General features: G+C 44.4%; 1 protein-coding gene across 3 annotated transcripts in view; it reads left to right on the forward strand.

The window, feature by feature from the left end:
- Positions 1 to 17,557, forward strand: part of HACE1 (HECT domain and ankyrin repeat containing E3 ubiquitin protein ligase 1) — a 230,814-nt gene that overhangs the window by 125,408 nt on the left and 87,849 nt on the right. For all 3 annotated transcript variants that reach the window (XM_029595349.1, XM_029595352.1, XM_029595351.1), the window contains exons 13-17: positions 1,099 to 1,167; positions 7,283 to 7,370; positions 9,101 to 9,212; positions 9,301 to 9,398; positions 15,828 to 15,915. In XM_029595349.1, coding sequence (XP_029451209.1) covers positions 1,099 to 1,167; positions 7,283 to 7,370; positions 9,101 to 9,212; positions 9,301 to 9,398; positions 15,828 to 15,915 — 455 coding nt within the window. The remainder of the gene's footprint in view (positions 1 to 1,098; positions 1,168 to 7,282; positions 7,371 to 9,100; positions 9,213 to 9,300; positions 9,399 to 15,827; positions 15,916 to 17,557) is intronic.

A 17,557-nucleotide genomic window follows, 5' to 3' on the forward strand; every position in this document is an offset into this window, starting at 1 on the left:
GGGAGAGTGGGGTTTGAGAGGGAGGACTGAGTGGGAGAAAGAGGTAAAAATAAGAATGAAGGGAAGGAGGGGAGAGATGGGAGAGGGAATGGAAGGGAGGCAAGGGACTATGCTCCCCTCCCCACCTCAGTCAAGGTTGCTGGGGGTGTGTGACACAGTTGCTAATTTTCAAGAAATGTAGAAGTATTATTACTCCAAAAAGACACAGTGGCACATGTATATAAATATATAAAATATACGAGTCTAAATAAAAAACATGAACGATATAAAAAATATAAGATAGCAAAGGCACATCAAAAAGTCAATAAATAGGTATTTTAATAATAATGGATAAAAACATACAGAGCATAAAATAAATCACGTAAAATAGAATTCAGTAACCCAAATAAATTCAATGACTTGGCTTTCTGCTTGCCGCAAGGGCGCATACAGGTATTAGCAGCAAAAGACTTGTACAGTAAGCGAGCCTATGAAGCAAGTGGTCATCCAGCTAACTTTAGTTGTGCTGGGAGGCAGTCACAATGTTATCCGGAGAAACTGACCCAGATATCTTTGGGTTTGTCCGATGTATTCGGTGGCATGGCTGCACTGCTGAACATCCTGTGTAAATTACACGGTTATATTTGTCTGGGTAGCTTAACCTGCATAAACCACGGCTGAATATCAACCTCTGATATTTTTTCCAATTGGGTTTGCCACAAGTCATTGCTCCAGAATCCATTGCTATTACAGAAGGTAAAACTTTTTCCAGATAATATCATGCAGCTGGTTCTCTATCTTTAGCTCCATGTTTCCTTACCGTAGACTTGCTTTTGGGTCAGAACTGGGGGTCTGATGCTTTTTCTCCCCTTCCACACGTGTCCCGTTTTTCTGTGGCTTCGTGTATGTTTTCTTGGTGAATTGGTGACGAGAGCAGACATTCTTCTGTCTCTCTTGTGCGTTAATTCCGCAGTGATCCTGGAATTATCTGAGTTGTAAAATGTTCTTTTAAAATTCCATTGTCACCTGTGGGTGAAAAGCCTCTGTCAAAGAAAAAATACCCATTAAACATTTTTACCTAATTAAACTGCTTATAATTGTAGCTCTTTGTTTTTGTAGAATGACATCGCCTCGCTTCATAGAATTTGTCTGCAAACATGACGATGTTCTCAAGTGCTTCGTTACTCGGTGAGATTGCCTGCGTTTTATAGCTCTGCTTTTATTCTCTTTCGCCCTGTGTGCCCATTTGAATTAAAGCAATTAACCAAGGAAAACTGTTTTAAAAGTAAAACATTGCTCCGTCCTGCCGTGATCTGTGTTTCAGTGGAAAAAGGATGGAAGGGCTAAGAGCCCAATGCTGAAAGAAAGGTCTCTGTGAACTACTGAAGGAGAGGGTCCTTGTTCTGGTCTTTAGCTGAAGCCATCCATCAGTTTTGGCAGCTCCGTTGATTGTTTTTCTGATTTATAAATTAGTGTGAGTTGCCAAGGTTCTCTTAAACAATGAGTGTTGCCTCATGCAAGTTTAGTTGTATCTGCCTGAACTTGCAATAGGTAGCACTTACATGTATTTCCTGCAAGACAGACAAACTCTCAGAAGTTCCTATTTCCCTGTATGTACCCGGATCAGTCCAGACTCCTGGGTTTTGCCTCCCTTCCAGCAGATGGAGACAGAGAAGTTTTAAAAACAAACTCTGCCTTATATGCTAAGGTGCCACCTACAGTCCGGCAGTATTTCTCTGTATCCAGCAGATGGTGGAGGTGCCCAACCTACAGTCTGTGCTGATTGCTTAGGATTTCATAGGATTTAGTTAGAATTAGAGATTTTGTCCTTTACAATTTTAAAAATAACAAAAGGAGCAGTTTTTGTCTTCAGCCTCCCAGGGTGTTGTGAGGTCCTGAGGGAACCATCCCCCACTGGTTTTGAGGCAGCTGCATCACAGGGTCGAGGGCCCTGTTACTCCCATCTAGTAGCTCTGGGTGTGATACCGGGGAGCCCGGTTCACTCCACCTAGCCGGATCAGGACCTTGGACCACTGCCGGGCAAGTGTTTAAAAAAAAAAAAGTTTTATTTTGCGTATTTGTTTTCTTGTCAGTTCAGGGTTTCCGGTGCTGCGGCTCTCTCTTCCCTCCCTGTCTCAACGCGATTAGGTACCGTTGTACCTTTATTTTCCTTTTTAGTTTATTTTGAAATTGTCGCTGCTCCTGCTCTCTGCCTGATGCCGCACGTGTGGCTTGACTCGCGTGCATCTTTCCCGGAAGGGTCTCTGTATGGCATGCCTCCCTGGGGAGGGGGGGGGGGAGGGATCCTCTGGTGCCATGAAAATTGTGAAAAACAAGACTGCCTGAGCTCCTACAGGGATAGCTGCATCGCGGCCGGCTGAGGCTGATCCATTCCCGCTCAGCGCTGGAACGGAAGCCATTTTAGAGACTTTCAGGTCAGCGACTCGTGCAGTGATGGGGGAGGGGATTCTGCTGCTTCCTCTCTCTCCTCAGCAAAGGTTTCCCGGGGGGAGCGAATTTACAGCTTGCCTCGCCTGCAACGGAGGATAGCATATTGTGAAAGGCGATGACCCCAAAGTGGTCCATCTCTTTAGAAAGGAGGAGTTGGGTCCACTTATCCCCGCTATTCTCTGGGAGCCACCAGAGGGATCCAAGCTGGGGGCTATGGATCCAGTGTTGTTGGGTCTGAGAGGCCCGGTTACCTCTTTTCCCTTTCATTTCTCTGCGATGGATTTGCTGTTCCGAGAATGGGGTACACCTGATCTGGGATTGAAGGTGAGCAATGCCATGGATAAGCTATATCCTCTTCCGGAGGATGCTTTAGACCTACGAGTGCCCAAGGTTGACACGGCAGTATCCGCAGTTACCAAGAAGATCACGATCCCTGTTTCGGGAGCTACAGCACTCAAAGACCTGCAAGACAAAGCTGGAGTTGCAGCTCAAGAGGATTTTTGAAGTCTCTGCACTCGGGGTGCGGGCAGCTATGTGCAGCAGTTTTGCCTTGCGAGCGGGCCTTCGCTGGGTGCAGCAGTTGCAGGCCAACGCTGGTTTCTCTGATGAGGAAGCTCTACAAGCAGGCCGCCTGGAAGCTTCGATTGCTTACAGTGCTGATGCCCTTTATGATCTGTTGAGGACATTAGCAAGGTCCATGGTGTCTGCGGTCAAGAAACTGGTCGGCAGATGTTTCCTCCATGGCTCAGCTGGGATCTTTGCCTTTCAAGGGCAAATTACTTTTTGGTAAGGACCTGGAAGATATGATCCAATCCCTAGGTGAGAATAAGGTCCATTGGTTGCTGGAGGACAGGCCCAAGTCAAGGGACTCTTTTTCTTCACGGGCTTGATTCAGAGGGAATCTGAGATTTAGTCCGTCTAGGGCTCCCAGTTCTTCCTTTTGGCAGACGTCAAGTAGGCAACAAACCTGGTCTCAGCCCTTTCGTGGCCAATGTTTTGGCAGAGCCGGTACTTCCCAGTCTGCCCCTGGGGCCAAGTCTTCGCAATGAAGGGACGCCGGTCCATTCCTCAGTACCAGTGGTCGGGGGCAGACTGTTCCTGTTTTACGAGAAATGGGCCAAGGTGACATCGGACCAATGGGTTCTCACCGTGATAAGACAAGGCTACGCTTTAGATTTTGCACGTCGCCTTCGGGACCGGTTTCTAGTCTCTCCATGCGGTTACGAAGACAAGGGGAGAGCGGTACAGGACACCTTGCAGCGCCTTCTGCAGCTCGGCGCCATCGTCCCAGTTCCTCCGGCGGAAAGAAGAAAAGGGCGTTATTCCATTTACTTCATAGTGCCCAAGAAAGAGGGGTCTTTTCGGCCCATTCTGGATCTGAAGCGAGTAAACCATTGCCTCAGAGTACCACGTTTTCACATGGAGACTCTACGGTCAGTCATTGCCTCTGAGCGAAAAGGAGAGTTTCTAGCGTCCTTGAATCTCATGGAGGCGTATCTTCACATCGGCATCCGAACCGACCACCAGAAATGTCTGCGGTTCTCTGTGCTGGGTCGCCATTTTCAGTTTCGAGCTCTGCCCTTTGGTCTTGCCACTGCACTCAGGATATTTACCAAGGTAATGGTTGTGGTGGCAGCGTATCTCCAGAGGGAAGGGCTCCTGGTGCATCCCTACCTAGACGACTGGCTGATTCGGTCAAAATTGGAATCGCTCGCCCATTTGGTGATTCGCAAAGTGCTTTAGCTCTAGAGGTCACTGGGTTGGGTGACCAACTTCTCCAAAAGTCAACTGGTGCCCACCCAGTCCTTGGAATTTCTAGGAGCTCTGTTCGACACTCATTGAGGGAGAGTCTTCCTTATCACGGATCGGATTTGCAAGCTGCAAGGCCAAGTACAAGACTTATTGACCAAACATCTCCCCAGAGTCCGGGATTATCTGTGGGTCCTCGGCTCAATGATTTCCACCCTGGAACTAGTACCCTGGGTCTTTGCCCATATACGGACTTTACAGTCCACCTTGCTTTCACGATGGAACCCGGTCTCCGAGCAATTTCACCTACCTCTTCCTCTTACAGATACTGCGAGATCCAGTCTAGCTTGGTGGCTTGTCTTGGACAATTTATCCCGAGGAGTTCCCCTGGAAGTGCCCGAGTGGACAGTGCTTACCACAGATGCCAGACTCTCCAGTTGGGGAACGGTATATCGGGGGAAGTCAGTACAGTGGCTATGGTCCCAGGAAGAATCTCAGTGGTCGATCAATCATCTGGAGACCAGGGCAGTCTTCATAGCGTTGCAAGCATTTTGTCCTCTCCTCCAAGGGAGGTCAGTCCGCGTTCTCTCAGACAACGCGACCACGGTGGCTTATATCAATTGCCAAGGAGGAACCAAGAGCCAGCCAGTGGCGGTGGAAGCTCAGCAGTTGATCAGCTGGGCACAACAGCATTTGGTCAGCATAGCAGCATCTCACATAGCCGGTGTCGACAATGTTCAGGCAGACTTTCTCAGTTGGCACCGCCTCGATCCTGGGGAATGGGAGTTGGCAGACGTGGTTTTTCAGCTGATACGCGACACGTGGGGAATACCCGGAATGGATCTGATGGCAACGTTTCAGAATGCCAAGGCCCCGCGCTTCTTCGGTCACCACAGAGAGACAGGGGCAGAAGGGGTAGATGCTTTGGTGCTGCCCTGGCCAACCGACATTCTGCTGTACGTCTTCCCACCTTGGCCACTGAACGGCAAAGTGCTCAGGCGAATAGAGATCCATCCAGCGGAAGTAGTCCTGGTAGCTCCAGAGTGGCCGAGACGTCCTTGGTATGCGGATCTGGTCAATGTAGCGGTGATGGGACACCTGCGATTCCCAGGTCTCCCAGACCTTCTGCACCAAGGGCCCGTTTGTTTGGAAGGAGTCGATCACTTTTGTCTAGCGGCATGGCTTTTGAGAGGCGATGCCTAAGAGACAAAGATTATTCTGCCGCCGTAGTGGTGACGCTCCTGAGATTGTGTAAAACATCCACTAACCTCGCGTGTGTTCGGGTGTGGAGAATTTTTTAATCTTGGTGTGTGGACCGTGGGGTTGTTCCTACCCGAGCGTCGGTGTCTGATATTTTGTGCTTTCTACAAGCTGGATCATCCAAAGGCTTATCATGTAGTTCTCTGAGAGTACAGGTGGCAATTCTTGGTTATTTGCGTGGTTCCATACAAGGCATAGCGTTGGTTGCACATCCGGATGTGGCGCGCTTCCTGAAGGGAGCGAAGCATTTATGTCCCCCACTAAGACACCCTTGTCCTTCCTGGAGTCTGAACTTAGTTCTCACAGCTCTGTGTTCGGCACCCTTTGAGCCCTTGAAAAGGGCGACACTAAAGGATCTCACTTTAAAGGTGATTTTTCTTGTGGCTATTACATCTGCTCATAGAGTGTCGGAGCTTCAGGCTCTATCCTGTAGAGAACCTTTTTTGAGAATTTCGGATTCTGGGGTCTCCTTGAGGACGGTTCCTTCTTTTCTTCTGAAGGTGGTTTCTTCCTTTCATGTCAACCAATCGGTGGAACTTCCGGCCTTTACAGATTTGGACCAGTCAGATCCTTTGTCTAAAGACTTGCGGAAGATGGACGTTCGCAGAGCTTTGCTGCGTTATCTGGAAGTTACAAATGCTTTTCGTATAATGGACCATCTTTTTGTACTGTGGATTGGTCCAAAAAGAGGAAATATGGCTTCTAAGACTACCATATCTCGCTAGTTGAAAGAGGCTATATGCGCGGCATATTTGCTGTGTGGTAGACCCCTTCTGGTTGGTCTTCGTGCCCACTCTACTCGTTCGCAAGCAGTGTCTTGGGTGGAATGCCAAATGGTCTCACCTCAAGAGATTTGCAGAGCGGCTACTTGGAAGTCCTTACATACCTTTTGAGGCATAACAGACTGGATGTCCAGGCACTGGGTGCAGGAGGATTTGGAGAAGGAGTGCTGCAAGCGGGCCTCTCCGGATCCCATCCCAGGTAAGAAAGCTCTGGTACATCCCAGGAGTCTGGACTGATCCGGGTACGTACAGGGAAAGGAAAATTAGTTTCTCCTGATAATTTTCGTTCCTGTAGTACCACAGATCAGTCCAGAGTCCCGTCCGTTGTAGGCACAAAAGTAAAGGAGAGTCTGCTCATTTATTCAGTTCATTTGTAGGGGTCTGCAGAGATGATTGACAGTGTTCGAGTGAGTTCTACAGGTTCTGTTCCCATGCTGGTTTAGTGAGCCAGATTTTTTTTTTGTTAAAGTGTTCTTGTACATAGGTGGTTTTGAACCATTCTGCTTTGATACTGAGTAATACTGCCAGACTGTAGGTGGCAGCTTAGCATATAAGGCAAAGTTTGTTTTTAAAACTTCTCTGTCTCCATCTGCTGGAAGAGAGGCAAAACCCAGGAGTCTGGACTGATCCGGGTACTATAGGAACGAAAATTATCAGGTAAGAAACTAATTTTCCTATCTAGTTAATTCAGTTTTTAAATTACAAGTGAGTGTTTTATTTTGAAAGAAGCACCATCAAGAAGAGTTCCTCTGTGGTGGAGAGTAGAACTGTTTTAACAGCTATGTGCTAGAAAAGTTTAGCAGAGCATATTGTTGAGCTTCACCATTTGACTTGGTGAATGCCTTCAGGAATTTGTTGATGCTTTGTCTCTCCATTGTAATCATCAGTGCTAACTGGGCTGCAGTAAGCATGCTCAGTAACTTGTGCTGTCTTCCAGGTAGGGTCAGCAGCAACCACGGGGCTGAATGCTAGTCTCTCTCTTTTTTAAAGTTTTTCTGAAAACAGTTAACATTATAACAAAAAGATATATTATGTAATTTTGCTTTTCCTTTTTGATACAGAAATCCCAAAATCATTTTTGACCACTTCCATTTTCTTCTGGAGTGTCCTGAGCTGATGTCGAGGTTCATGCACATCATTAAAGCACAGGTAGAGGTATTGTTCTGATCATGGAGATGTTTCTGGTAGGATGGGCAGTGGCTCGCCCCCTGGTTGTATCTGGCACTGGATCATGGTAGGTGCACTGAACCTTATGATGATGGTGTCAAAATCTGGCGGCACCACAGAAGTGCCCAAACTCCAGCTTGTCCAGGAGCATGGATCTTTTTCATGCCCTGGCACTTCCCAGTTGTCTGAGAGGTGGTATTGGCACTGCCTAGAAGAACTCGATGCCTTGGCTTCCCTGCGAACCTCAGTGGCTATCATGTATGCTGCCTGCCCCCTTCCCCTCTCCCAGTATGCTAGGTATAACATCTCTGGAAGTATGGAAGGAAATCTGTTTTTTTTCCTGGGACCACAATCTAGAAACTTAGGGGAAGTTGAAATCCCTGCAGTAGTTACTTATGAAAGCTAACTTTTATTTGCTCGAAGTGTCTAGTGCAGTTAGTGCATGCACAATGCTGTTTGGGATATTTATTCAATAAGTCTATTTTTTAGTTTTAATTTCAATGTTAGGCATATCTGTGCCCAGTAGGAAGAGCAAATAAAAACAAAAAAAGATTGAAAAGAGCAAGCATAAATGTTGCACAGAGAAAAGAAGCTTTTCTCCTTGGTAATTTGAAAGAGTGCGTGACCGGCTCCTGCAATCAGAGAAGAATCTCGTGTTTCTAGAGAAAACGCTAGGAAAATGAGCACCTCTGCATTGTACTTAGCCGAGCTTGGTCGGAGCCTGTATCCAGACCTGGTCAGGGCAGTAATCAAAGGCACTTCTATGGGTTAAATACTGTTGTGTCAAGGAAGGAGGCCCTTGGGTTACTGCACGCCCTGTCTGCGGGTGAAAGTGTGCATTTCTCAACAGCACTCAGACTTTTACCCATGGACAACGAGGTGGGGGGATCAAGCTATGTACGCAGCTTAGATTACTCAAAGAAAAAAATTGCACTCAGGGAAAGCAGGTGCAGATCTCTGCGGGTAATATCCCCTTGGGCAATATTCAAAGCAAAAGAACTGCTGAATTTCTGCTTTGATTATTGGTGCAAATCCTGTTGGTCAGCATCCCTGTGGAGTTTGTACTGAGGTGCCCTGTTCTGGTTATTTATCTCTATATTAACCAGTAACATCACTCCAGAAGATCTTAATTGCATGTTATGGTCATTCCTACACAATACCTGTCTGAATTTTAGACAGAACTGAGCATACTGTGAACCAGTGGAAGATAATTTGATCAGTTGCTGTTGTATTTTTGGATAAAATGGTGTGGTTGTGTGTTAGTCCACATAGAAGTAAAAGTCCCTTCCTCTTAATCTTACAGTTCTATAAGGTGGATCTCGTTGGCTAGATCTGCTGGTTATTAGAAGGACTGCTGTCTGGAACTGAGTAAGGTAGAATGGACTGCTAGGGTCCAAATAAATCACTGCTTTCAGTATATTGAAACAGATGTGAAACCTGTTTGCAGTCCAAAGAACCCTCCCCTGCAACTCTCCTTACTTCCTTGCCCTTCCTCTGTCTCTCACCCCATTCCCTGCTGTCTAGTCCCTGCACCTTCCCTTATCCTGGCAGAAACTGAGCAGCCCCAGGCCTGATGCCCACTACTGTCCTCTTGTGGAATCTGGCTGAAACTGATACTGTCAGTTACTCGTGTTGAAAGGGCATGGCCTAGAGCTCATGCTTAGCGGTTAACCTTATTGAGTAGCGTGTCTTCTGTTTCTTTCCCTTTATAGCCCTTTAAAGAACGCTGTGAGTGGTTCTATGAGCACCTGCTGGCAGGGCAGCCCGATTCGGATATGGTGCACCGGCCCGTGAGTGAGAGCGACATCCTGTTAGTCCACAGAGGTATGCGTCTGCGCCACGAGAGACCTGTCCTTCATGCTTACTGCTCTACAGCTCAGAAGAATGCAATTAACCATTGTTACATATTTAGATTCTATTTTTAGGAGTAGCTGTGAAGTTGTGTTTAAATCAAACTGCCAGAAACTAAAGCAAGGAATTGCAGTGCGGTTCCACGGAGAAGAAGGCATGGTAGGTCGAAATGAAATTGAGTGCACACGGGAGCGCATGTCTGATAGGCCGACTGGAGCGTGCATGTGTGTGGTTACAATAGAGGCCGAGCCCAAATCGTGGTTTCACTCTCATTGCATGATTAGAGGCTGCAGGAGACAAGAGGAAGGACTTTTTCTTGTGCTGAACCTGACCCATTGAATTCCTTGCTCAATGCAATGCAAGGTGTTTTTAAATATCTTAGTTTTAGGAAGAAAATGAAAGGAGCGCTTTTTATTGCAGAGTTTAATTACATTGTCATTTGATCATTTTAACTTAAATATTTTTACTTTTTATATTTATCTACATATGTAATGTTTTGTTTGTCAATTTTGATTGTGAATGTTCTTATCTGTCTTGTTAATTGAATGTGTTTTAGATATTGCAAGATATAAGAACAATAAACACATTGCATGCAGGGACTTGTAGTTTCTGTTTCTTAAGCTACCAACACTGAGTCCCTGCATGCAATGTAGTGGGTGGAAAACCAGGACTGGCTCAGCTTGTTGCTACAGACATGGAGCTCTGTGGTCAACCTGTGAATATTGCATCTGTATTCTTGTATTCCTCGTCATTGGTGAGTCAGTTGCAGGTCTCTACTAGCATCTGTTGGAGGGTTTATGGAATGAGATATTGAGACCAAGTTCACCTCCTCTAGTAGCAAAATATCCCAATATTTAAAACTGGACCCTTACATTTGTAAATGAGCAGAGTGGGAGAAAGCCAAAGGGAAACCAGGTGATTTATGTGAAAATAAGTGCCCTTCCGAATACAGAGATTACCAGATAAAATGTGCACTTCTTTCCCAAACTCAAGGAGGATTCTGATATGAGAAGAGCCATCTTGGTGCAAATTAAAACTGTCAATAGAATTCTGAAAAGTAGCATACTAGCCGGCTGCTGATCGGCTGCTGCTCAGAGCATAGTAATTATCTCTCAGGCATTATTCATGGGCTCTGCATGTTCACAGTTGATACCCCATAGCTGAAAACTGCTCCTATTTAGATTCTTACTTGCATTTAAAACCTTTCATTTTTAAATTCCAATGTCAGAATGAATAGTCCTAACACATTACTGGCTCAGCTAAACTCAAGAAATAAACCTCTCCAGCTCCATTAGTTTAACTTCATGGGATAGCAAGAGATGTTTATTCTCTGGAGCGCCACAGCTAAAGGGGGGTGGGATTTATTGTTCATTGATACAATGGAGACAAATATAGTGGCATCTTTGCATAGGGGGAGGACTGTTAACATCCCTTCCACCTAGGATGTCCAACCTACATCCCTGAAACTATAGCCATCGCGGCTGTAGAGGCTGGCATTTCAGGGGCTGAATTTCATGCAAGTAGCTTGCTGTAAATATTGGGAGTTACCATAAATTGAAATGAAGTTGGCCTTAGAGACAAAAACTCATAATAAAAACTTTTCAAAATATATCCGAAGCAAGAAACCTGTGAGGGAGTCGGTTGGACCGTTAGATGACGAAGGGATTAAAGGGGCTCTTAGGGAAGATAAGGCCATTGCAGAAAGACTAAATGAATTCTTTGCTTCCGTGTTTACTAATGAAGAAGTTGGGGAGATACCAGTTCTGGAGATGGTTTTCAAGGGTGATGAGTCAGACAAACTGAACAAAATCCTTGTGAACCTGGAAAATGTAGTAGGCCAGATTGACAAACTAAAGAATAGCAAATCATCTGGACTTAGGGTACTAGGGTACTGAAGGAACTAAAAAATGAAATTTCTGATCTATTAGTTAAAATTTGTAACTATCATTAAAATCATCCATTGTACCTGAGGACTGGAGAGTGGCCAATGTAACCCCAGTATTTAAAAAGGGCTCCAGGGGTGATCCAGGAAACTATAGACCAGTGAGCTTAACTTCAGTGCTGGGAAAAATAGTGGAAACTATTCTAAAGATCAAAATCGTAGAGCATATAGAAAGACATGGTTTAATGGAACACAGTGAACATGGATTTACCCAAGGGAAATCTTGCCTAACAAATCTGCTTCATTTTTTTTGAAGGGGTTAATAAACGTGGATAAATGTAAACCAGTAGATATAGTGTATTTGGATTTTCAGAAAGCGTTTGACAAAGTCCCTCATGAAAGGCTTCTAAGAAAACTAAAAAGTCATGGGATAGGAGGCGTTGTTCTTTCGTGGATTACAAACTGGTTAAAAGACAGGAAACAGAGTAGGATTAAATGGTCAATTTTCTCCGTGGAAAAGGGTAAACAGTGGAGTGCCTCAGGGATCTGTACTTGGACCGGTGCTTTTCAATATATTTAAAAATAATCTGGAAATGAATACAAGTGAGGTTATCAAGTTTGCGGATGATACAAAATTATTCAGCATAGTTAAATCACAAGCGGATTGTGATACATTACAGGAGGTCCTTGCAAGACTGGAAGACTGGGCATCCAAATGGCAGATGAAATTTAATGTGGACAAGTGCAAGGTGTTGCATATAGGGAAAAATAACGCTTGCTGTAATTACACGGTTAGGTTCCATATTAGGAGTTACCAACTAGGAAAAAGATCTGGGCATAATAGTGGATAATACTTTAAAATCGTTAGCTCAGTGTGCTGCAGCAGTCAAAAAAGCAAACAGAATATTAGGAATTATTAGGAAGGGAATGGTTAATAAATGGAAAATGTCATAATGCCTTTGTATCGCTCCATGGTGAGACCACACCTTGAATACTGTGTACAATTCTGGTCGCCACATCTCAAAAAAGATATAGTTGCGATGGAGAAGGTACAGAGAAGGGCGACCAAAATGATAAAGGGGATGGAACGGCTCCCCTATGAGGAAAGGCTGAAGAGATAAGGGCTGTTCAGCTTGGAGAAGAGACGGCTGAGGGGGGATATGATAGAGGTCTTTAAAATCATGAGAGGTCTTGAACGATAATAGGACCAGGGGGCATTCCATGAAGTTAGCAATTAGCACATTTAAGACTAATCAGAGAAAATTATTTTTCACTCAATGCATAATTAAGCTCTGGAATTTGTTGCCAGAGGATGTGGTTAGTGCAGTTAGTGTAGCTGGGTTCAAAAAAGATTTGGATAAGTTCTTGGAAGAGAAGTCCATTAACTGCTATTAATCAAGTTTACTTAGGTAATAGTCACTGCTATTAATTGCATCAGTAGCATGGGATCTTCTTGGTATTTGGGTACTTGCCAGGTTCTTGTGGCCTGGTTTGGCCTCTGTTGGAAACAGGATGCTGGGCTTGATGGACCTCTGGCCTGACCCAGCATTGCAATTTCTTATGTTCTTATACTTTAGTGCTTCTTTCATGCACCTTACATCCTTCTCCCTGCATTCTTATTAAATAATGGAGCTGATTTATATGATGATTGTGAACAAAGAATGTCTAAGACTGAAGAGAGTGTTTGGTGGAGTAAGCAAAACTGAACGAGGACAAGGTCATGGGACCAGATGAGATACATCCCAGGATGATAAAGGGAGCTCAGAGAAGTGCTGGTGGATCTGCTGACTGCAGTGATGTCACAAGATTGGAGGAGGGCAGTTGTGGCACCACTCCAGTCTCCAAGGACAGGTCCTTCAGCAGATCTGCTAGCACCTCTCTGAGTTCCCTTTAGTATCTGCCATGAACACTTGGAAATGTGTGGAATAAGTTTTTAAATAAATAAAGAATAAATGTAACTCATCCAGCGCCATTGCCTTGTCTACTTTAGTTTTGCTTGTTCCACCTACTCTCTTCTGTAAATGTGCAGTCTTAGACATTCTTGATTAGCAATTATTATAATATAAATCAGCTCCAGAACAGGGAGGATATTGGAAACTACAGACCAGTTTTCCTTACGTTGGTTGTGGGAAAATTAATGGAGACTCTGCTAAAGGAAAGGATCTGAAGCAACATTGGTTTACCTAAGGAAGGACCTGAAAAACAAATCTGATTGATTTTTTTTTGATTGGGTGACTAGAGAATTAGATCAAGGAAGAGTAGTTGATGTGGTTTATTGAGATTTCAGCAAAGCTTTTTATTCGGTCCCACATAAGAGGCTCTTGATTAAATGAGAAGCCTGGGGGTGGGTTACAAATTCACTGAGTGACAGATGTCAGCAAGTAGTGGTAAATGGAACCTACTCTGAAAAGAGAAGAGTGATAAATGGAGTGCCTCAAAGATCGTTTCTGGGATCGTTTCTGTTCATTGTCTTTGTGAGCTGTATTATGGAGGAATTAGAAGGTAAAGTTTGCCTTTTCACGGATGATACTAAGATCTGTATCAAAGTGGACAGGCCTGAAGGAGTAGAGAAAACGAGAAGTGATCTAAGAAAGCTCAAGGAGTGGTCAAAGTTTGGCAGCTGGGATTCAATGCCAAGAAGTGCAGAAATCCAGAAGAGCTCTATGTGATGGGAGACGAAAGACAGTGCATGGGCTGGGAAAGAGACCTCAGGGTGATAGTTTCTGATGATCTGAAGGTAGTGAAGCAGTGTGACATGGTACTGGCTAAGGCCAGAGGGATGCTGGGCTGCATAAGGAGAGGCGTTACCAGCAGGAAAAGGGAGGAGCTAAGGCTTCACCTGGCATATTATGTTTGATTCTGGAGACCATATCTCAAAAAAGATAAAAACAGGAAGGAAGCAGTCCAGAAAAAGCAAACCAAAATAGAGTTGGATCTGCACCAAAAGACTTATAAGAGGTGACTGAAGGACCTAATTATGTACACCTTAGAGGAGAGAAGAGACAGGGGAAATATGATACAGACTTTCAAATACCTAAAAGAAATTAATGATGCACAAAAATAAAATCTTTTCGGATACAAAGGAAGCTGTAGAACTAAGCGTCATGATATAAAACTTCAAGGAGATAGACTCAGGAACTATTTCAGGAAGTATTTCTTCACGGAAAAGATGATGGATGCATGATAGAGGTGATGAAGATAAGAATGGTAATGGAATTCTAAAGGATGTGGGATAGACATAGATTCCTAGTGGTTAGAGGATGTAAATGAAGAAACTTTAAAATGTAACTTTTCTGCATCGGAGTAACCTGTTTGGAATGGCAGTTACTATCCTAAGCAATTATTGGGCAGATTAGATGAACCATTTGGGTCATTATCTGCTGTCATTAACTATGAGGGGCATATTGAGAAGATAACTTTATCTGGCTAAAATTTGGCTGCATCAGTCAGGGGTATTCCAGGGGCACAATTGGTTGGAGCTGAGTTATCTGGCTAACTAGCCAAGCCACACAGCGGCTGAATATGAATCTTTATGCTACTATGCTTGCTGAAATCCCAGTGCTGTGGTCTAATAGCTACATTGTAAGAGCTTGGGTTAGGGGTCTTTCAGAAACCGTGATTAGTAAAGATTGCCACCGATATTCAGTGGCTGGAGGAGCAATTGTGTCCCCTGCTGTGTCTGAGTGCCTCTATTGCCTTCCCTTCCATTATAGAGCATGACGCTCTTCTACATATCTGATGAAAAGTGATAAAGTAGGATGATGGATAACAAAGTATTCTGATAGGAACAGCTAAGTAATGTTACCATAGAAAAATGACAGTAGAAAAAGGCCATACGGCCCTTCTAGTCTGCCCACTCACACCAGCTGATCAATTTCTACAATCTCTACCACTTCCTCTGAGATCCCCCATGGTTTCTTGAATTTACATACTGTCCATGTGTTTACCACCTCTACTGGGAGTCTATTCCATGCATCCACCACCCTTACAGTAAAGAAATATTTCCTTAGATTACTCCTGAGTCTACCCCCTTTCATGCTCATCCCATGACCCCTCGTTACAGAGCCTCCTTTCCATAGAAAAAGGCCCGCATCCTGAAATTGGTACCTTGGAAGTATTTAAATGTCTCTGTTATATATCTCACCTTTCCTCTAGGGTGGTGTACATGTTTAGATCTTTAAGTCTCCCCAAATGCTTTAGAAACGAAGACCGCTGACCCTTTTAATAGCCTCCCTCTGCAGACTCCACCCTGTTTATATCCTTTTGAAGGTGTGGTCTCCAGAATTGTACAGTTTTCCAAGTGAGGTCTCACCAGGGTCCTATACAGGGGCAATATCACCTCCCTTTTTCTGCAGACCATAAGCAGCCAATCATCCAGGCTTTTGCTGCCGCTATATCCACACCATTTACGCAACCATTCAGTCACCTCCAGAATGCGAGCTGCTCTGCCTCAACCTTTATTCTTGACTGGGAGGATTGGGGAGAAAACCACCTGGGCACCTATCTGCTTCACCTTCTCCCCTAGAGCCATGAAGTCATTTTTTATATTTTCCATGGGATACCTAGCAGTATCATTTGTGCCACTTTTAGATTTGTACCGGGCTTTATTTGTAATAATAATGATTAGCCAAGTTTTATTTGTAAAATAAATATCTGGGTGCATCTTTGAGTAATAATTGGCCATCTTTTTTTCATATTGTGCTTAGGGTCAAGGCGTGGTCCGTGAATGGTTTGATATTTTGTCCAATGAGATCATTAACCCTGATTACGCACTCTTCACTCAGTCGGCGGATGGTATGTTGGTTTTTTTCTTACCCCATCTTGGTTCATCTCATCAGACAGATTAGTAGGTGACTGCTATCTTCAAGGGGCAAGGAAAGGGCCCTGTCTTATCCCTAAAATCCCAGTCAGCAATGGATTATATGTCTTTGCTGAAGAAGAAGGTTCTCTAACCTCTCCACAGCTGCACTGACAAAGCCTCTCACTTTTCCAACATGCCACTCTTGAAAGAGAACTGTACTTTCCTGTACAGTATTTCAGAACTGCTGGTACTAGGCATCCTGCACTGATTAAAATATAGTTTTAAGATTTTATTTTATTTTTTATTAAATCCTTTGCATTGTTCCCAAACAACATCCCAGACCTTTTGGCAGCAGCCATATTTATAACAGATAACCTCACAAACACACTTGCCCCAATTGATCACTGTCACAAATACAAGCATGGGCTGAACCAATTGGATTCCATTCCGAATGATGCAATATGTGGCATTGCTTCAAGTGTAGCTTCTCCTGGAAGCCAGGCCAATTGTTGGGGAGTTGCATTGAAAGAGTTTCACCTGTCACTTAAAAGTAAATGTTTTAATTAAATGCAACGACTCTGCACATGTTGAAATATGATGCAGTGCCTAGCCAAATATGTTTCTTCCTGAAATGAGTTCATTTTAATGTTCATCCAGCTCAATAAATCATTCTGTGAAATTGCATGCACGTGGTTCTGTAGTCGCATTTCCACAGGCAAATCAGTGTGTTATTCGTGGGGATTTTTGATTGATGTGGCCCATGCAGGGAAAAATATAGGGAATCAAACGATGCACATAGTTCTCAATATTTTAACTGAAAAATGTAGCCATAGAAAGCAGGCACAAATCTCTGGGAAATTTTTGAAGGAGCAATAATCAAAGTAAAAGTCCCCATGGAGTTTTGCTTGGATGATTGGTGCAAACCCTGCAGGTAAAAATTTCTTGCAGGATTTGAATCAGCGTGGGCACTTTGATCGTGGTGATGCCTTCACGTATCGCAGGACAGGCAGGCTTCAGTACTGCAGTAAATACAGAGCATGGAGCACAGGGCTAGAACCGAATACCCCATGTATGTGATACTAATTGAACTGAGTATTGGGAAATTCAAGAAAATAATTCATAGAGAAGACTCCAACTAGCTAAGTGACCCAAAACTTACATGCATTGTAGCCCCTTAAGCTGTTATATTCCTCCTGTTAAGAAAACTGCCCTGCTCAGAGGAGCGAGGAAATCAAGTCCTAGATCCACAGAAAATCCAGCTTAAACCCAGCAGTGCCAGCTTAGCTGCTGCCCCTCAGACTGAGCTCCTTCTCAGTCTTCCTCCTTCACCACACATCACTGGGGTCCCCAAACTCTTCGAGGGAAGGGCCACATAAGAGGGCCCTGGAGGAGGAGGGTCCCTCTGAGAGATTTTGGAGCGGGTGGGGAGGGGAGGCCACCTGGCAATTCGCAGAGCAAAGGGTGGAGGGAGGCATATCTGGCCCTTTGGATAATTAGAAATTCCGGGGAAGGGAGGAAACAGAGTTCCCTGTATGTACCCAGATCAGTCCAGACTCCTGGATTTTGCCTCCCTTCCAGCAGAAGGAGACAGAGAAAGTTTCGTTGACACTGGCATATAACCTTGTGTGCAACCTG

The sequence above is a fragment of the Rhinatrema bivittatum genome, chromosome 3 (assembly GCF_901001135.1).
Source record: "Rhinatrema bivittatum chromosome 3, aRhiBiv1.1, whole genome shotgun sequence".
Lineage (NCBI taxonomy): Eukaryota > Metazoa > Chordata > Amphibia > Gymnophiona > Rhinatrematidae > Rhinatrema > Rhinatrema bivittatum.